Here is a 21684-nt window from a genome sequence, read left to right on the forward strand (position 1 = left end):
CATATGTATTTTGGTTATGCAGGGGAATGAGAACATTTTAGGAAGTGTACTTGTTTAGTCACAGTATTTTTATCTGAAGTCCAGAATTTGAAAAGGACTTGTTAAAATTGAGTGGGGTCTTTCTTATAAAAAGACTTATTGCTGTAAGACATTTTCACTAACCGACTTACCGGGCCACTTGTTTCGGGGGTTGGGCAACACCGGTCATCGCTGTTATAACAACAACAAGGTGGCAAACCAAAAAGCTAAAGCTCCGCTTTGCCAGCTTTTTGGGCAGCGACGTCGACTATGAAAAGCGATGGTTGAACGCGCCCGAAGCAATCAACTTGAATTCAGTCAACACCGAACGCACCGTCGAGCAACAAGCTCGCGCATGCTCTCTCGTGTTCTCTTTCTCCTTTCTTCTCACTTTAAACAACGGTACTGTGTGTGGAACGCGGAGCAATTGATCGTTTTCGCCAGCTTCGATTATTTTATGGCTTAACGATCACTGAATGTATTTTTTTTGTTAAGTGCTAAAGTGAAATGGAATTTGATGATTATTAATTGCACGCAGCACGCTGCCGGTGACAACAGCTAAATAAGCGGGCAGATTTCATTCAACCTGAGATGAAACAGCAATAACAATAGCCACAACAACAACGCAGTGGAGCAGCAGGAGAAAATAGCCTATAAATAGACAATAATAAAAATAGCGCAAACAAAGGCCACAGACGTCGCTTCAATTAGCGTAAGTTTGCACAGAGAAAATGGAAGAAAAGTAAGAGCGGCGAGTAGGTACAATAATCATGAATTACAAATGACATTATCGAGCACGTGCAAGCCTGTATGCATTTCTCAACCTGTAAAGCTGGGGAAGGATTAACTCTGAAATAGTAAAAAACTTTGTCGGAAATAAGTTACAAAAACAAGAGGAAACGCTATAGTCGAGTGCCGCGACTATAAGATACCCATTACTGTTTTACAAAATTTTAAAATATTATTTTGCTAGTGGAAATTCACAAGGCGCCACCTGTTGTCAGAGGAAGTATGTTGAGTAGCTTATAGTGACGTCACTGCCCATGTGAGGCCTTATAACCTTAATTTCTTTATAAATGGCGAAATAATGTTCCGATTTGAAAAATCTTTGGTAAATCGATAGATATTAACAGAAATAAGTTACACAAGGTCAAACGAAGGCATTCATAATAATATTATACAAGCCACAGTTTTCCGCGGTTTGTGGGCGTTAGAGTGGGCGTGGCCGGGTGCAACTTCGTGGCAAGTTGCAGAGGCATTTTCTCAATACGTGTTTCTAAGCAAAATTGTGTAGATCTTATAGTTTTCGAGAGTTTTGCATTTTTGGTTTTTTGGGTATTGTGGGCGTTAGAGTGGGCGTGGCTTGATCGGAAAACACGCTTAATCCGAAATTTTTATGTTTTATAGTTACCGAGATATCAGTTTTTCTAGAAAATCCGAAAACCGTCTTTTGAGCCTTGTGGGCGTATGGGTGGATGTGGCCGGATAGTAGTACCACTATAGGATGCGCTGCCATCTAAAAATTATACTTTCTGAATTTCAACTTTCTAACTGCAATAGTTCCTGAGATTTCAGCAATTTTAGTTTTTTGCGATTTGTGGGCGTTAGAGTGGGCGTAGCAGGATGCTGTAATAAACTTGCGCTGTCCTGGGACCTCAAAAATCTTCATGCTTAATCTCAACTTTGTATCTGCTATAGTTCCTGAGATCTCAGCGTTCATACGGACGGACGGACAGACGGACATGGCTCAATCGACTTCGCTATTGATCCTGATCAAGAATATATACACTTTATAGGGTTGCAAATGCTTCCTTCTATCTGTTACATACTTTTCAACGAATCTAGTATACCCTTTTACTCTACGAGTAACGGGTATAATAATGTTGGTGTTTAAGAAAAAACTGTATTAACTGTATATAGAACATACTCGTACATACATGTAACATGACTTCATACCCTACTTGCCTAAAAGGTACACTCGAATTATGCAATCAAAGGAACATATTCTTATTGCAAATGTGAAACACTTTTTGGAGCAGCTTAACTTGAACACAAACAGCAATCCTTTAGCCAAATATGTAGATAAGCTAAAACATAGACATCATGTTTTTGGCAAACAATATATTCTACCTTAAAGTTTATGACTTAGAGAAGAGATTTCGAGGGAACAGTTTTAGGATAAGCTGGGCAGGAGGCAGAAAGATTTGGGCTTGGGTTCACTTTCTAGGAATTTCAGGGTTGCTTGCCTTTTTTTGAGTTTTCGTGGAAGGCAAAGTCGTTAGGCAACTTAACAAATTTGTGCTCGTTGAGACTGCTTATTTGTTCTTTACTATCGAACTTAGGAACATTTTTCATAATTATTTTCCATTTTCACAGTAAAATATTTATCGTACTTTTATTGTTTTCAAAATGTTGTCTCAAAAACATTCCATCAAATTTGTGTTTCAAAGCTTCGATTATATAAGTGCACAGTTTCAATGCAAATTTGGATTTTAAGTTTTTCAAATTATTTACCCTTCTTTAATGTATTTTGTTGTATCGCTGAATTGGCTGAATGCTAAACATGCTTTGTGACAGCAAGTTGGCTGTAATAAAAGTTATTTCTTCATAACTTCAATGGGCGGTTGAGCAACTCTTAGTTTCGATTAAGGTTTCGAGTCTCCATTTCGGGGGAATGCCGTTTCCACACCTTCCATGTTCGATTGAATCGCGAATACACTGCACTTTGCTTAAATGAGCTAGGTAAGAACATCTATGAAGACCTGAGAAGACGCTTCATACCGCTTCATATCTACTTGAAACAGATACGCCCACCCCCGCTCTATTTACCGCCCTCAGCACATGTACTTATGCGATAATTGCAGGAAATGCAGTGCACACCACAAAACAGACACCAAATGTGGCATGCAGCGAAAGTTTTCCATGACGTGCGCATATTATAAATAATAATAAATGCGAAGCGAAAACAAGAAAACTGCAAAGCGGCCAAAAAACCTCGCCGTTGCCCACTGGCTAAATGAAAGTGAAAGGGGGAACCAGACGCAGTTCGCGAAACTTGGGCCTGCACTGACAGAAAACTCTGCAAGGAGCCTCACTTCATATTCTTCATGTTGATGAAAGAATTGTCGTTTTTTTTAGTTTGTGCGTTTTCATTAGTTATCGTAAGATATGCCACAGTATTTTACACAGTTTTCGGGGCAACCTCCCAAAATCGGCAGTTCCATCTAATGGCACGGGTGGTTGCCACTTCATCTCGTTCATGAAAATAGTTATGTTTGATGTTTTGTGTCTACTTTTTGGAATTTTATAAGCTGGTCCACAAATTGGCCAGTCTGTTGGCCAGTACCTATACCAGTTAGCCAGCTGCTATCTGCCTCGAGCGTTGCACTCGTTTTTGAGTGTTTAAGTGTCCGAGTGCTTGTGGCAAGTGCGTAAGTCAAATTTCCAACATTCAGCCATTTTCCGCTTGATCTCTTTGGCTGCTTGTGCAATTATTTTCGTATGAAGCCATTTCAAATGTTAATTCCAGCGACGGCAAACGTCGACGACCTTGCCTCCTTATTTATTCCAAGATCAGATACCGGGAGGGGGATTGTGGTATATGGAGGCAATATCTATATACCCAGGTGATCGGGCAATGAGAGTATGAATGCGAATTCGAATGCGTGCCACGATGGTTGTGCAAACCAGATTAGGCAGTCACGACGCTAACGAAGCTAACCATATGATATATGCATATATGTAGGCAGTATATTATGATACCCCGTACATTGCTACAGACACAGAGTCGATGGGGTCTTTCGGCTTGACTGTCATTGCACCTGACTACGCTAATGAGCCACAGGTATAAGGCATTTTAGGTTAATGATGCTATCAAGTTGAAAACCAATACTTCAGCTAAAGTAAGATTGGGTTTAAGCACAGTTAGCATTTCATTCGACCTTTTAACTTTAAAAAGCTGATAATCCGCAGTCCGATTATTTAACAATAACAAATTGAGTTTGATAGAGAAATCAAGGTCATATTTTTATCAATTGCATATATTATATAATGCGGAGGTCTTTCATCATTGTGATAATCAAAAATAATTGCCCACAACATTTAATTTGTGCTTTGGGGCTCTTCAATCAATGGATTAAAATCCGAAATATTTTTATTATGGATCAAAGCTGTCGTTGCACTGATATGGACTGAGTTTCTGAGGGGACCCGAAGATGATTACGATATCTCGAAAAATTGTTAATTGCGAGGAGCTATCATCGCTTGATTAATTATTCTCTGTAATTGGAAGATCCATTTATTACAACTTTTTTATCAAATTCGAAATCAACAATACGAATAACAAAGCAGCCCAATTGATTGTCATTGGTTGGCCCTCCTTGAAATACACCCAAAAATAAAAATAAAAACATTGAGTATACGCAATGGTGCCATTGGACAAAATTAACGGTAAGGTAATAAATTCCGTAGAAAAACAAAAACAAATATACACAAACAAAAAGTGAAGCATTGCAAGCTAGCACAGTTTTGAAGGCTTCTCTTAACCCATTGTTGGACAACATCCGAAGCCGAGATGAAAAGAAAAATGTCAGAAACAATGCAAAATTGTTATCTGGCCAGGGACTTTTTGTTCGTGTGCCTTAAATATTTTATTGTTCCAAATGCAACTCATGTGTGTGCTAGCACCCTCTTGTCCGTCGGCCTGCCCCTATTATCAACGTGATCATAATTATTCTCATTCCAATTCATTTGTCTGTTCTAATGCCTGCATAAAATTAACTCCAGCTTTTGCCAAGCCAAGAAAATACCACCGACTGATGAGGAGGAAAGACCTTCAGCGCACAGTTCGGGCTGCATACTAGAACTTGTCACATCCATTCCGCTTCAGCATCAAGGCACCGTATTGAACTCCCTTTAAATTTTATGATCTTACAAACAGAACATGCGGTGCCGTGTTCTCATGTTCTCGTGTTTCTCATAAATTGCCCAGCAATCGAATGACTTAGGTAACGAACTTGCCGCAACAGACATATGTACGTACGAGTATCTCGACAATGTTGTTCTTGGCATTTGCATTGTATTTACGTTTGTTCTTGAGGCTGTTTGATTGTTGTCTTTGGATGACTGAGATAATAACAATGATGAAGATGATGCAACGCAGAGCAACTCGAGTGTTGCAAGCTGCGCTGCAGTGTCACATTTCACAGTTATTTGTTAGTGTTGCACGTACTCTCTTGATATTTTAATTTGCCTTTTTAGCTTGTCTGTCACGGCAGGTGGTGTTTTAATGACCTCATACAACGGCGACGTAGACATGCATCATATCTAATCATATAATACTTGCCGCAGTGCTGTGGAGTACATATAGCCAGCCCCGATTGCGTGGGTGGCAGGAAACTCCGTCGTCTGCAGCTGCATCTCGTGCTTTGGTTGTGTCTATAGTCATCAGTCAGGCAGTCAATCAATCAGTCAGTCAATGGAAAACTTCACAACAAACATTTGCAGGTGACTGTGTGCTTCGGTGTGACTGGGGGGTTCTCGCAGATTGATTTTTGTCTATTTGTAAATGTATTTGATTTTAGAATAATTTATTATTCATGTTTTTTTCTTCAATGTTAAGCAATTTCCTTTCCTAAGAACAAACTTATGTGTCCATGAATCTGATAATAATATTCTTCAAAGAAGTATGATATTTGAAGTATGAAATTTGAATTTTTATTGTCTGTAGAGTAACCTACTGCCTACCTACTGCAAGTGCGCACCCCTTCATGTTGATCGCCTCATTGCATAATTCAAGCCAACGCTTGTAGCAAAACATTCCATATTTGGCCACAGTTGTTATGATAGTAAGGCAAATCCAATTTGCAAGATTCCAACTTCGTTTGGGCCAAAAGATGGGAATAATTAGCAAATATAGTGGATTGCCTCAGTAGTTAGCGTGCAAATAACAGTTTCGAAAACATATTTCTATTCGGTTCCGCTGGAAAAGGCAGCGTCGATAATGTAAGGAAATCCTCCATGTAGGCTGGCTCCTCCAATAAAAAATTGTTGGATGAAAATTGGTGTATGTCAATCAATTGGCCACCAAAATTTCGGATTTTATGGAACGCCGGCCAGTGAAAGTGTTAACATATTTACATGTAAATACAGGTATACTGGAGTTTGTATATACTCAAAAGAGATAAGCTCGGCAGCGAAGTTTTCTGCTGTCAAACCGGTGCAATATTACTTTCAGGAAAATCTGTCGACATTCCACTTCCCTCACGCCATCATTGTCATCATGGTCATCGGGGCCAGCTTCTCCTCAGCTTCTCCCCACCCCTTTCTTGCTCTTTCCTCTGTCTTTCCATAATTTTGTTTCTCTTTCCCTTTCTTCGTCAGAAGCGGCAAAGAGAAATGAGTTTGCAGTCAAAACAAAATAATCTGGCCTTTTTGCAAATAGGTAAACATTGGGTTGGTTTAGGCTCTCTTAAGGAAAGTAGTGCTTTCACTAGATAACATGATAATCCAAATGAAATAGTTTGATTCCATTTCAAGCCGCGAAACCAAAATGTTATCTGTGTTCGATATTGGTTTTTGCAAAACGATCTCTACGCTGCTTATCTACTAAAGTATCATGGGCAGTAATCGGCAAAACTTAATCATGAATCTATACCTTTACCTGTTATATACATTATTCGGGGAATAAGCAACGATGATCGCTGAAAGTCCAGAGTTCATCTTGTGCTGTTCATTATTTTTTGTCTTTTTGCTTTGTGGATTGGTCGACAAACTCCGAATTTTGCATAAGTTTCTCGAGGTGAGTTGTGGTTTTGCTGATCAAGCGAACGGTTGCTTTTCGAGTGCAGCAGCAGCTGCTGTTGGGCTACTGAGCTTGTCACTAAATATTACAGCAACATGAAAAGGCCAATATTGATTCGAAATAGCGTAGACATTTTGTTTTCTAAGGCACACCCACATACAATTTTTATGCTCTAATCGGGCTATTGATCAAAATGTTTCTATAATTGGCCTGGCAACATTGATTTCATATCAAACAACAATTTGTTTAGTTGATAGCAAATGAATGCTGAAAGCTACCAAAAGATAGTTTTATGCTGATCAAGTAAATTTAAGATTTATTATTTGGATATAACTAGGCAAATTCTTTGATTGTTTGTTTAATTGAATAGTTAACCATACACTAATGAAGTTGTGTGCCTGGCCAATTTCGCCTAATTGCCAAGGCCACAACAGTGAAAATGAAAAGTGGCACAAATGATCAGCCGGACTTGGGCCAGTGAAAAGCCTTGTCGTCGGTCGGTAGGAATGTGGGGAAAACCGGCGGGAAAAAGGGGTAAAAAGATTGTAGTTGGCTGCAAGTGGCGAAATGTCAACAGCGAACCGGCAGACAACAAAATACCACATCTTTCAGTCTAACCAATCCTCTCCGGCATGCTTTGCATTTACTTTTGTCTTCTAATGACCCACTTTTTAGTTTCGAAGCCAGGCAATTGCACTTAATGTTTTGGCTAAGTCTAATCTAGGTGTTTATTATTATGTTGCTGCTGACAGATTAGTTTTATTTATTTATAGATATATTTCTCTATATAAGCCACCAAACAAGCATTTGGGCTTAATGGTCTTGAATATATAATTAAAGTATAATAGCCTCAAGTAGCCCCTGGAATAACATCAATAGCCCTTGGAATGTATGCAATTTAAGCTGTTTCCATTTCTGAGCTGTAATTGCTCCACTTCCCAAGAAAAAAAAAACAATTTTGCACTTGCGCCAAAAATTTGCCATATAATATGCCATTTAACTGGCTTATCTCCAAGCGATATCGCTCATTCGCCGCATGGAACCGCCAAAACAATGCGACCCATGGCCCATGGCAGATCGTGATCTGAAAAAATAATTTGTTTTCTTTAAGAGTTACACCTATCGTTTTTTATGCCCAATTGCAAATGTAGTTTTAATTAGTTAGCTTTATATAGAAAGGTGCCTAAAAAAGTCCATTTATTTATACGAAATGCAATAATTTGAATTCACAATTTACATTTTAAATATTGACACGTATACTTATTTTATACATAAGAGTATAAACATATATTTAGAATAGTTCATGGAATAAGAAATGTATTTCTGTGGATTAAATTTAAGAAATGCGCTTACTGTAGGGATTGTTTTAGTTTAGTCTTTTGATTTCATTTTGACTCTCATTTAAGTTTTTGGATTATATTTTGGCCTTTGTTTTACTGGCAACAAAGTGCGAACCGGTTCGCAGAAGCCAAAAACAATGCCAACCGGTCAGCAGCTAGCAAATGTCAAGGTGTTCTATGGCAGAACACCAGCAATGCCAGCCGGGTGATACACGTCGCTGCTGGGTCGGATTCTGAGTAGATATCATAAGTGGCGGGCAGAGAACAGGCGATAATTAAGGCAATTATGCGACCGAACTGCTGCTCAAAAGTTAAATCAAGCGATCGACGAATGACCAAATACAATTGATTGGTAGATAAATCGCAATAAGTGAGCGCCTTTCAAAATGTGAGGCAAAACAAAAGACTCTAGCAACGTACATGCTATGCCTTCGGGTAGTTCGGTGCCGAATCGCTAAGCCACGGCCAAAAAAACAGCCCTTGACAACAAAATTGAAGAGCCAAAGGCTGTATAGAACCTAACTGGTGCCTGATACTTGAGAGTGTATTTGATATTTTAAAAAATACAGGAAACCAAGAATCTGAAGAGGCTAAATGAGACTTATTATACCTTGTAAAGAATAAATTTGAAAGTTGCGTTAATAAAAATCAGATTACTTTTTATTATACAACTTGCTTACACAGAAAGTTCGACAGAACTTGCAATATAAATATCTTGCACAAGCTAGTTTTTATTTTTATTAACCGATTTATAATAGAGAAATAGAGTAAAAGTATAAGCAAAAGCCTCAAAATTGGCAATTATACGCTTCTTACAGTTTCAGAGATTTATTTTAATTTCCATACACAATTTTATTTCGTTTTCAGTTTTCTAACTTTTTGTTTTCGAGTGACTAAGAATTTCTTAGAAAAACACCCTTTTTGCTGAGATGGTAACTGTCCAGCAGTCGCTAAAATTTAATTTAATTTAAAAACAAGAAGAAACACTGTTTACACAATTTTAAAATATTCATTTTGCTAATGGAAATTCACAAAGCGCCACCTATTGACAGAGTAAGCATGTTAAGTAACTAATAGTGGAGTCACTGCCCATGTGAGGCCTTTTAACATCAATTTCTTCATAAATAAATCAATAAAAATTATGTTCCGATTTGAAAAATCTTTTGTAAATGGATAGATATTGACAAAAATATGTTATGCAAGGTCAAACGAAGACCTACACTATAAATGTATATTATGGACGCCACAGTTTTCCGCAGTTTGTGGGCGTTAGAGTGGGCATTGCCGGATGAAAACTCGTGTCGAGTTGCAATGGTATCTCTAATATAGTTCTTATAGTTCCCGAGATTTTCGGATTTTTAATTTTTCGCGTTTTGTGGGCGTTAGAGTTGGCGTGAAAAAATCGGAAAAAACTATTTTCATTGGAGGCTACATGCGTAATATAAACTTTTTATTACTTATATTTACCAAGATAGCAGTTCTTCTATAACATTAGAAAGCTGTCTTTCGAGGTGGGCGAAGGAGTAGGCGTGACGGGATAATGGTACCACCATAAGATGCGCTAGCAAATCAAGATTATACATACTTAATCCGAACTTTCTAGCTCTAATAGTTCTGAGATTTCAGCGATTTTAGTTTTTCGTGCTTTGTGGGGGTTAGCGTGGGCGTGACAGGATGCTGTGCGGTGCGCATGGACCTCAAGAATCTGCCTGCTTAGTCTCAACTCAATGACTTAAGGAAATGAGGATTTAAGGCGGTCACATCACCGTCAGCTAATAAACATGCTTGATTTGGTTCTAGCAACAGATGGCGCCAGTGACGCGACATCACTTTTGGAGTAGCGGCGATCTAATAGTAGCAGTAGACTTTGGCGATCCTTCTTGTTTCCTAATCCTTTTTTTGCGAACTCCTACGACATCGTCTTGCGAGCCGGCACATTTAAAGTTATAGGGTCTGCGATAATTCTTTTAACATTCTAATATGTATACATGGGATTTAAAATAAACCTGTTATTTCCTTTACAATAAAAATTCGCCTTTAATATAATTAAGATTGAACGTTTTTCAAAATATAAAATAAATTTCTTCCTCTTCTAGCTGCAGCTTGTGAGGTCACCGTCGCAGTAACCCAATCATCTCAGCCAATCAGCAGTAATGATCGATACCAGCACTCAGCAGCCAGGGGCCGGAGACATCAATGGCCGCCACTCGGCTTCGCCTGCCCGTACCATTGACTCGCATGATTCCACCACGGGCAGCATGGACACCATTGTGGATCGCAGCTTGAATCGTGAGGAACTCCATCTGGTGGTGACCACAATCGAGCAGAGCACGAATGCCACAAACACGACAGGAGCGGGTAGTCTGACCAACTCGCAAATTGGCATGTTACACAGGGATGAGGAGCGAAAACAACAGGAGCACCAGGAACAGGTCCGCCAGGATGCCCAGAGTCACATATATTCGAGTCCAGTTTACGACGAGAAGCCGCCGGCGCTAAAACTACTGAATGAGGCCATGAACCTAGATACGGAAAGGACAAAGGCTAAAATTGATGAGGATAATAAGCCCAAGTTAATTTCGCACCAGGAATTTAAGCAACAACTGGAGGAGGCGATGGCTTCCCGGCATCCTAATCAGGTACGTAACAAGTAAAAGTTTAAAGTTTAAAGGAACACCAGTTTACAAACTTTTATCGTTAAATGTTAAGCCTTTTTAACTAAAAAATTGTTGTATAAAATTAATCTATTATTCCCTTCCACAGGGTATAATATCAGTCAGAATTACTACATCTCTCTATTATTTATTTTGCAATATTTATATATAAATCTACCAAATGAAATCATAAATTTCATCATATATACATATACATATATAAACTTTGTCTTTCCCGTTAAAGGTCGAGTTAAAAGGCTATTCATATCATATCGTATTTCTATTATCTGCAGGTAAATGCCACCAAGAGTGCGCCTAACACTTTGGACTCAAGGATTAGCCGTAAACAGCGTTGTCCACCAGAATACATCAAGTACAAGGAAGGTAGTGAGGGCGAAGGCAGTGCCTCCCCGTCGCTTTCCTCAAAGGATCGACGCAAGCGGAAGGCGAGTAATGAATGCTGTTCGGCATTTCCTCTGCAAATAGTGCTGGGCACTCTTCAATTACTCCTGGCCATTTCCCTGGTAGCTCTGGGATCCCTCCTTATCGTTCGAGAGGCAGCACTATCTATGGCGGGATGCGGAATCTGGCCGGGCCTAATAGGCGCCGTCACTGGTTCTCTAGGAGTAGTGAGCATGCGCAAAACCCAAACGGCCTTCTTGGCTCTCAGTTTGGTTTGCATCGCCAGCAGCACCTTAGCTCTGGCCATTTCGGGCGTGGGATTGTCCAGAGATCTGAACAGGATGGCGGAACAGAAGGGCGTGCAGGTATGTATATTTTATTCCGGGGTTAGACCCGTTTAAGACAACATTTACTAACAGTTGAATTCCCCTAGTATGACCTGATCAATGCTAATAGTGAGGTTTCCGCTGCGTACGGGCTAATCTTTGCGCTTTTTCTTCAATTTGTGGTCAGCATTGTCTCCGTCTATAGATGTGCGCTTCAAATTTGCACCAAGTGAGTACAGATTTTGTTACCTTCCTATTTTTATACCCGTTACTCGTAGAGTAAAAGGGTATATTAGATTCGTTGAAAAGTATGTAACAGGTAAACGGAAGCGTTTTCGACCCTATAAAGTATATATATTCTTGATTAGTAATCAATACCTTTCAGATGGTATATATTGATGAGTAGATCATATATATAGATATATATTGGATCTGGCTTCTACGGATCAAAAGATATATAGATTCAATCTTTATTTTCAATTTTTAAAATAAAAGTTATCGAATAATTCTTATTTTTCAATTTATATAATAAAAATTGAAAATAAAAGTTATTGCGTAATTTTTATATAAAAATTGATATTTAATAATTATTACTAATTTTTAATTATTAATTATAATTTATTTTAATTATTAAAGATCAAATTTTTTCATAAAAATTGAAAAAAAAAATTTATCTTGTTTTTGAATTCGCCATGAAAATTTAACTTATGACAATTTTTTCCAATTTTTTTGGAGACTGTTTTGGGCTTCAATTTTTTTAAACTCATAATAATTATTTGCGGTCCCTGGTTTATATCTATCGATTTACCAAAGATTTTTCAAATTTATTCCGCTATTTATTAAGAAATGTTAGGTTATGAGGCCTCACATGGTCAGTGACGTTACTATTAGTTACTCAATTTGCTTTGTTGGCGCTTTGTGAAATTCCACTAGCAAAATACATTTTTTTAAATTATATAAAACAGTAACGGGTATCTTATAGGCGCTACAATCGACTATAGCGTTCATTTTTGTTTGGTTAATATTCAAGTTAATCTGAAATGCATATCAACCCGTTTAACTTGGGATTGTTTATTTTGCGTTATTGCACTAAAACGGAGTTCTTTTAAAAATGAGTGGGGTAAGGACCTAGTGGGGAGATTTGGTATAACAATAAATACATTTATAAAACGTCAATCAGCCAACTAAATGGCTATAATACGTTGAGAACAATAATGAACAAATAACATAAATACATAGCTGGAAGGAATTAACATATTTTTATAACTAGATAACTAGAGATCAATGATAAATACTAATACTATTAATACTAATGCTAGATTACTGCTTTAAGACTCGAGAAATTTGGCGTCCTATTGTCCAGAGATCGGCTGGATGCCTTCGCTTTAGACGTCTTCTAATAGTTGCGTTAGCCAGTGAAGAAGCTAAGTGGTTGTACCGACTCGAGTGCCTGTTTATCTGTTCCCTAATAGAGGGAATGTGGAGGTCATCTGCTAGGGCTTTGTTTATAACGTACCAAGGCGCATTTGCAATCATGCGCAACGTTCGGTTTTGAACCGTTTGTGTTTTCATGACGTTAGAGTCCGAAGCCAAGCCCAATAGTTGGGTGCAGTACATCATCGAGGGCACCACAATTGATTTATACAGCAGCACTTTGTTAGCTAAGTTTGCTCGTTGGCTTAAGCAACCAGTAGAGTTTCCTAAGCTTGGAACGACAAGTAGCTGCTATTTTCAAAGTATGCTGCCTCAATGTGAGACGCTTAGCCAAAATGAGGCGGGATGATGTCGTCGTGAAGGTTAACCTCCTGAAGGGACTGCACTCTCCAAGCGAAACAGCAGTGTTGTGACTTCCTTCCATTAATCGGTATGTTCCACCTGTTAGTCCACTTACCGTATGAGTCCAAAAATTCCTGGGTGATTCTTGATGCCTCGATACGGCAAGAGGAGTTGACTAGGATCTCTGTGTCATCGGCGTAGGTGGCCAGAAGTGTGTTTGGTTCATTCGGCAGGTCTGAAGTGAACAGGGTATACAACACGGGACCCAGGACACTCCCCTGTGGAACTCCAGCACGAGCAGATCTTATGCTTGACCTCACCACTCTTACTTCAACCATAAAACTTCGACCAAGTCAATATTATTTAAGTATTGGGCAGTCGGGAGAAGAGATTTCAGCTTATACAGCAAGCCATCATGCCAACCCCGAGGCTTCCTTAACGTCGAGGAAGATAGCAGAGCTGTATTGCTTGTTCTCAAAGGCATTCAGAATATGGTGCACAACTCGATAGAGTTCCGCAATGCTTCCGCATTGAGAAGCATTTCCTCAAGGAACTCTCGCTTGGTTTACGCAGGAGTTTTTTAAGCTCGTCTTCAGCATGTTGATATGCTCTTTTATCGACTGGATCTTGGGACCTTTTATATCTACGACGTAATGATCGTTTTAGCCTTACCAAGTCCATGTCCATAATCTCAGGTTATAAAAGTGCCTGAGATGGAGACTTTTCCGCAGGTTGACGATTCCGCATCGATATGGATGTTCCGAGCAAATGTTTCAACAGTATCGTTGATATCTTTAGAGGAGTTCACCACCATATTGAGATTAACAAGTTTGTTAATTACAGCTTGAAACCGCGGTACACCTGCATTTCGAGGAAGAGTGTGTGTAATTAATGGAATGATATCAGAGCTCAGTTCAACATATTCTGTAATAGAAAGACACTCCGGGCGTATCACTCTGTAGACTGCAAAGTTAATGGCTGTTGGCGAATTCTGGCTGTATGGATAATGTGTGGGCCCTCCAGTTGGACCTGAAAATTTGATCTCTGAACAAGTTCCGCGAGCGCTCTTCCGCGGGTGCTTGAACTTCGAGACCCCAGAGTCGATGGTGTTTTTCCAAAGTTGGGACATGGTTGCGTTTTACTTCTTTCAAAAACTCGTGAGCATCTTCTAACACTGACTTATAATTGGCAGGGAGAATTAACTTACGGCTTCAGCCTAAGCTCAAAGACTGGTTGCGGTGGAGAAGAAGCTTGAAGTAATGAAAAAAGGGTTCCACTTACTGAAATTTTAAAAAACTGCTCCAATGCAGTTTTGATATTATTTATTAATATTACAACTACCTAATCGATCTTATATATAAATAAAAATTCAGAAATTATAAATAATATATGCTATATATTTCGCTTTTTTTTAAACTTGTAAGAAATTTTTCTATTTTCTTACGAATCAAAAAAAAAATGTAATTAAATATTCTGAACATTATCTATAATGAATTCAGTAGAAATTCATATTCCTGTTTATAGATTTTTAATATTAGATAGATGAGACATTTTTAAATTTGGAAAGGTTTTGTTTTATGCAACAAAACCAAACAGTTATGGTAGACTGTGGCAGTCAAACAAAAACTTTTAGTATTTTTTACAATTAAGTATATATTGAAAGTGTGACCACTCTCGGTTATAGTTGATTAACTTAATTAAATCTATGTTTTTGATTTACAGAAAAAACAAATATAAATAAAAATCATTTTTGTTCATTTGTTCATTTTACAATAAATGTTTTTGTTAACAAGGGATTTTAAAACATCGATTACACAAAATCGAATTGATGTGTCCATAGAAATTAAAATATCGATACAACCGATGTTAACATCGATTTTTTTGCAGCTCTAAAATAAAAACATTGTTTATTGTTTAATGTGTAAATAATAGTGATAAGGAGAAACACAGTTGTGCAGATTGTGAAGCGGATAGTAGAGCAGACGGCTATAAGTCGTTTCCGCATTGAGAAAGTGTAGCTCGTTGACCGTAAATAGGGCAGCACGGAAGGCGAGAAATCCGAAGAAGCAACAGCGCAGTCGGCAGAGACGCCCACGCAGCGGAAGTAATAAATACAAAAGAGAAATCGGAAGAAGGGGATATAGCGGAGGAGGAGGAAAAATAGGTGGGTGAGTAGGACTAGCTGGCTAGAAAGGTAAAACAGAAAAAAAAACGGCAAGATAACCCTATAACGCCTGCAGCCGTCAAAGTCATGCCGCTGGCAGATTCCCAAAAGGATCTCCGCCAGCAGCCTCAGCAGCAGCAGCAGCATGTGTCCTCCACCGGCAGCAACAACAATGCGGAACAGCAAAGCAACAGCGGATTGGGCCTGCAGCTGCGCCAGCGCATCCAGATCACCTCATCCGGCTGCAGCAGCCTGGCAATCACGCCTATGGAGCACACACCCACCGAGGACGAAGAAAGTGGTGGCGGCAGCGGCGGGATGACCTCCTCAGTGACCACAGTGACCTCATCACAGCGTCGCCATCAGCTGCAACAGCAATGTGCCTTGCAGGCGGCTTTGGAACAGCATCATATTTCACCCGCAGGAGAGCAGGAGTGCACCAGTGAAAGGCCAGGGCGTCAAACACTTTTCCCTCCGCCAGAGCTCATGGAGCTGAGCGATTCAGAGTCCCAGGGAGTTGGAGCTAGAATTAAAGATGGGAAAACACGGGGAGGAGCACCTGACTTAGAAGATGCCGAACACCTAGACGAAACGGAAAACGAATTCGAGCTTAAGGAGGTAATTAAAGAGGGGCACGACAAGGCCGATCCCTCGCAGTTCGAACTGCTGCGTGTGCTGGGTGAAGGAAGCTTTGGAAAGGTATTCCTGGTGCGTAAAATAATAGGCAAAGATGCTGGTACACTGTACGCCATGAAGGTGCTTAAGAAGGCCACCCTTAAAGTCAAGGATCGCGTTAGGAGCACAAATGAACGCAAGATCTTGGCGGATGTAGGACATGCCTTCATCGTCCGACTTCACTATGCCTTCCAAACCCCCGGGAAACTATACTTGATACTGGATTTCCTTCGTGGTGGCGACCTGTTTACACGTCTATCCAAAGAAGTAATGTTTACCGAAGAAGATGTCAAGTTCTATCTTGCGGAACTGGCGCTCGCCATGAATCACCTACACACGCTAGGAATTATTTACAGGGATTTGAAACCAGAGAACATACTTCTTGATGAGCATGGTCATATAGCCTTGACGGATTTTGGCCTGTCCAAGCAGCCTCTAGATGGCTCCAAAACGTACAGCTTTTGTGGTACGGTCGAGTACATGGCGCCGGAGATTGTAAACCGAAAGGGGCACGATTTTGCAGCTGATTGGTGGAGTTTCGGGGTGCTAATGTATGAAATGCTAACTGGAAACTTACCTTTTCATGGCCAAACACGCCAGGAGACTATGAATCAGATCCTTAGAAGTAAACTGGGCATGCCAGAGAATTTGTCACCGGAAGCACAATCACTGTTGCGGGCTCTCTTCAAACGAAATCCCCTAAATCGACTGGGTGCGGGTACCCAAGGAATATTAGACATCAAGGCGCACTGCTTCTTCGCCACCATCGACTGGGTGAGATTGGAAAGAAAACAGGTGCGACCGCCTTTTATACCGGCAGTAAGTCGGGACGATGCCTTCTACTTTGATGTGGAGTACACCTCGAAGTCCCCCAGAGACTCTCCAGGTGGTCCAATCTCCGCTTCTGCACATGAGATTTTCCGCGGCTTCAGCTTTGTGGCTCCTGTTCTTCTGGAAGGTCAATGTACCAGCTCGAATAGCTGCTCTGCCAGTGCCAGTCCGCTACATAATATAGCTCCAATTCCTGCTACTCCGGCGGTAGCGCCTTGCACTTTACCCGGTGTTCTACCTGGTAACTTCCATGCTGAGTACAATCTTCTGCAAGAACTAGGCCGAGGAACATTTTCAGTTTGCCGGCTGTGCGAACATCGCACCTCCAAGAAACATTATGCTGTGAAAGTAATTGAAAAGGCAGCAGTGGCCGCAGCATCCACATCTGCCGATTGTTGGGAAGAGGTCGAGATTATGCTAAGATATGGTAACCACCCCAATATCGTCACTCTGTATTCTGTTTACGAGGATGCGGGTTCCGCTTATCTGGTAATGGAGCTGCTGAAAGGCGGAGAGCTACTCGATCGTATACTAGCCGTAGGCCAGATGTGTGAGAGCGAGGCTAGCGCAGTTTTAAAGACAATTGCATCCGCAGTAGCATATCTCCATGAACACGGCGTGGTCCATAGAGATCTGAAGCCCTCGAATATGATATACGCCAGCATGCGACAGACACCCGAGACCCTAAAGCTCTGCGATTTGGGTGAGTTTGTTTAATTATTATATCCAGATATGTAGCCTTGATGTGGGTACTGACAGTTTGAGGTATATCGGGTTAAATTCTTGTTTCAAATCATATTTGAGATCTTAAAAAAAATTCAATGACGAATGTAATTATCAAAACATTAACATGTGATCATATTTTTTTCTATAAATTTTAATTTAAACAGAAAAATATTTTAAAAGTATGTCCATGATTACCCAAGTTAGTTAGTACCGACAGAAAGGATATGATACAAATTGCCATGCTGGATCTGTTAGTGTATTCCTTTCTGAAGAAGTAACGTTTCGATTTCTATCCAGGCTTTGCTAAACAGCTCCGAGCGGACAACGGACTCCTGATGACACCCTGCTACACAGCAAACTTTGTAGCGCCTGAGGTGCTGAAGCGACAGGGCTATGATCTGGCCTGCGATATCTGGTCGCTTGGCGTCCTACTCTACATCATGCTGTCCGGCCGGACGCCCTTTGCCAGCACTCCGAATGATTCACCGGACGTGATACTAAAACGCATCGGGTCGGGACACATTGACTTTACAAGCAGTCGCTGGGCACTAGTCAGTGTGCCTGCCAAGGAGCTGTTGCGGCAGATGCTGCATATAGTGCCCGAGAATAGGCCAACGGCTGCGCAAATTCTTGAGCATGCCTGGCTGCGAGAACAATTCGCTAGCGGCGTACAGCTAACAGAGTATGCAGTGGCGCCTGGATCACAACTTTCTCTGGGCGCCCAACAGCAGCAGCAGAATCACATTTCTATGGCGTTAAGAGGAGCTGTGGATGCTACATTTCGGGCCATTGCCATACCACAGGCGGCTAATGTGGGTCCTGTAGAGCTTTCGATGCTGGCCAAGAGACGGGCCAAAGATCGAGCCAATGTGCACTCATAATCCTGGTTCGCAGCGCGGTGTCCGCGGCGCCAGGCCAAAAGGCAGATAATCCGGCTAGTTTTTAGACTCTATAGTATTCTATTCCAATGCTGTTGTGCAATACCGCGTCGTTTCGTCAAGGGCAATGTTAGACTGGCCAATCCTCGCCAACGTTGCCGCAGTGCCAAGCTGCGCGTAGTTTAAGCTGGTGAGCAATTGAGCCAACTTTAGGTATTTGACAAGTGTTATTTATTTTAAATGAAATCATAAGAAGATGTAATATGCCAAAAGGCAATTGGCATCTGTATACCTTCAGCTACGTATATATGTATATATACCTGTAATATAAATTTCTATATATATATATATATATATATATATATATATATATATATATATATATGTTGATATATATATGTTTATTTATATTTATATATATATATATATATATATGTATATAGTTATTTGTACAAAGTTTAGGGCTTCGAGAGCGTTTGTGCATGTGGCGTCAGGATCATGACCAGATGAGCCCTGATCCCACAGCATTTATCCTCCACACGAAATCGAAAGTAATTCCGTTGCACAAACAAGTATACATCATATATAAAACATACACTTTTTAAATTAAATTTATCGTAGCTAAATTTTTGAACATCACCATGTTATTGTTGTTTAAATAATTAATTTTAATGAAAATGAAAGAAAGTATTATCGTAAAACCGTAGTAAAAGCCAGAAACCTTTTCTAATAATAATAACAACTTTTGTCGCCAAATTATGAGGAGAATGATAATGAAAAACTATGTAAAATATAATGAGCCATAGGAAAAGCAAAAAAAAAAAAACCAAAACTAATAGAGTTTTCCACAAAATCTACTTTTAATGTCAATTTTGCAGAAAAACTAAGCTAACCATATACGCAATTACGAAATTATGCATTATGTATGTACATAAAAGTGTCTGCGAAAACTGTGCTTTTCGGGCTCTTAAGTCCAGGATATCAAATGAAAATTTTATTTTGCATTTTCATATCTAAGAAAATTATGTATCTAAATAATAATTGAAATCTCATTTCCCAATTGCGTTTGTAGTATTAGTCAAATTTGATAATCCAAACCTATGTCAGCTTTTGATGGTCCTAAAATGCACAGCTTGATCATATGCCCAAAAAATAGTTGTTAAGACATCAACTTGGTTTCTTATTTCATTCGCTGATGTCTTCCATGATAAGTTGTACCGTTTTACATTACCTTAATTATTGTAATCAGATGGGTAGTTTTCTGAATTAGAATGGAGTGGCTCATAACCCAAGCCGTAAAAATCTATGGGATCTTCTTCTACATATAACTGTACTAACATCCTAATACAGATTTGATATCTGTCGCCGTATCGTTAAGAATTAGGCAAATCCATATAAATGTCTACAGATATATGTGTACATATATACAAGTATACCCAGCAAGCATTTTATGAAATTTCTGATCGAATTTGAGTCATTTTCGGCTCTCCTAGAAGATTAAAATAAGCATAAGTGCGCTCGTTTTCTGATCGAAAAGGATACTCTGTTCGGGAGAAAATGGAACCGTAGCCGCGACACTTCCTAAGGAGTCGTATTCGACAGCTCAGGAAGAGTCGTTTTCGACTCATTTTCCTCGCAAGAAGCGAGTCTTTTTCGAGTCATATAAGAATCGAAAATAAGTGAAATGTTCAATAATATTTTGTTCTTGAATTTTTTATTTATTATATATATATATGTACATATATCAAATAGCAACTAAACTAATTCACGCACTTTCTTTTTTTAACACGGTCTTTGGCATGTACGGAAAATTTTTGAAAAACCATGTTTATGTCCTTATCCGTGCATTTGAATTTTATGTGGCAAATGACTAGGAGAAAAATATTACTTTTTTTTTAAACAATAATATAAATATTTTCGTACTTTTATTTATTGTTATAAGAAGCACTCTTTAGCGCTTGGCTTTATGCTGGTGCTTTTCCAACTATAATTTGTAGCCAATTTTCTAATATTTTTGGCACCGGAAGCACAATCACTGTTGCGGGCTCTCTTCAAACGAAATCCCCTAAATCGACTGGGTGCGGGTACCCAAGGAATATTAGACATCAAGGCGCACTGCTTCTTCGCCACCATCGACTGGGTGAGATTGGAAAGAAAACAGGTGCGACCGCCTTTTATACCGGCAGTAAGTCGGGACGATGCCTTCTACTTTGATGTGGAGTACACCTTGAAGTCCCCCAGAGACTCTCCAGGTGGTCCAATCTCCGCTTCTGCACATGAGATCAAGGTCAATGTACCAGCTCGAATAGCTGCTCAACAATAATATAAATATTTTCTTACTTTTAATTATTGTTATAAGAAGCACTCTTTAGCGCTTGGTTTTATGTTGGTGCTTTTCCAACTATAATTTGTAGCCAATTCTGTAGACATATGCTTTTCACTTTACCTACTCTCACTGAGCTCACAAAGTTAAAACTGAGTTTAAAAGTGGAGAACATTGCAGCAACCACTTCAAATTTGGTGAAAAGTACCGTTTGAAAAAGATAAACGAGAAAAGCAGAGAACAGAAAACCAAGAGAGATAGCGCTGTTAAGCTACAAGTTCTCTTACCGAATGTTAATGCAAAGCAACAAATAATCTCATTTCAATCATCTGGATGATTAATTTTCGATTGCTTTACAATTTTGTTTTTGCTATTTTATATATCGTATTTGAAGATCATTTACGACTCATTTTAGAGACATTTTCGAGTCATTTTCTAGTCGCGCATAAAACGAATCTATTTTTAATCATTTCAACAACTCGAAGAAGACTCGCCAAGCTGATAAATTCAAAAATGATCTTCCAATTGCTTGCTGGGTATGAACTAGCTGCCGAAAACGTACTTTGCCACTCCGAAAGACAACTAAAAATGTGATTTTATAAGAAAAATCCTCTTGACTTTGTGTGCAATGAAATTTGTTAAAAATTGTATTCGAAAAGTTTAAGAATAAAAACAAAAGAGGAACAAAAACTAACAAATATGTATGTACAAGACTCGTGTGAATAGAAATCAATTTTTGAACAAGCTAAGTCAACTGGACAACAACAAT

General features: G+C 39.4%; 2 protein-coding genes across 4 annotated transcripts in view; both read left to right on the plus strand.

Annotated features, from left to right (window-relative positions):
• Positions 1 to 351: 351 nt before the first annotated feature.
• The window catches only part of LOC108102399 (wiskott-Aldrich syndrome protein homolog), a 29331-nt gene continuing 7998 nt past the window's right edge, over positions 352 to 21684 (plus strand). Inside the window, exons 1-4 of the mRNA XM_017207342.2 lie at positions 352 to 730; positions 10257 to 10799; positions 11108 to 11581; positions 11650 to 11771. Coding sequence (XP_017062831.1) covers positions 10314 to 10799; positions 11108 to 11581; positions 11650 to 11771 — 1082 coding nt within the window. The 5' untranslated portion in view covers positions 352 to 730; positions 10257 to 10313. The remainder of the gene's footprint in view (positions 731 to 10256; positions 10800 to 11107; positions 11582 to 11649; positions 11772 to 21684) is intronic.
• Positions 15095 to 18934, plus strand: LOC108102397 (ribosomal protein S6 kinase 2 beta). 3 transcript variants are annotated; one of them, XM_017207339.1, is made up of 3 exons: positions 15095 to 15486; positions 15559 to 17691; positions 18012 to 18934. In XM_017207339.1, exons 2-3 carry the CDS (start codon positions 15570 to 15572, stop codon positions 18593 to 18595), a joined length of 2706 nt encoding a protein of 901 aa, XP_017062828.1. In that variant the 5' UTR covers positions 15095 to 15486; positions 15559 to 15569; the 3' UTR covers positions 18596 to 18934. The 3 variants fall into 3 exon arrangements, with proteins under 3 accessions (XP_017062828.1, XP_017062829.1, XP_017062827.1); XM_017207340.1 differs by having other exon boundaries at positions 15095 to 15482; XM_017207338.1 differs by having other exon boundaries at positions 15095 to 17691.

Source organism: Drosophila eugracilis, unplaced genomic scaffold (genome assembly GCF_018153835.1).
Source record: "Drosophila eugracilis isolate 14026-0451.02 unplaced genomic scaffold, ASM1815383v1 contig_1963, whole genome shotgun sequence".
Taxonomy (NCBI): domain Eukaryota; kingdom Metazoa; phylum Arthropoda; class Insecta; order Diptera; family Drosophilidae; genus Drosophila; species Drosophila eugracilis.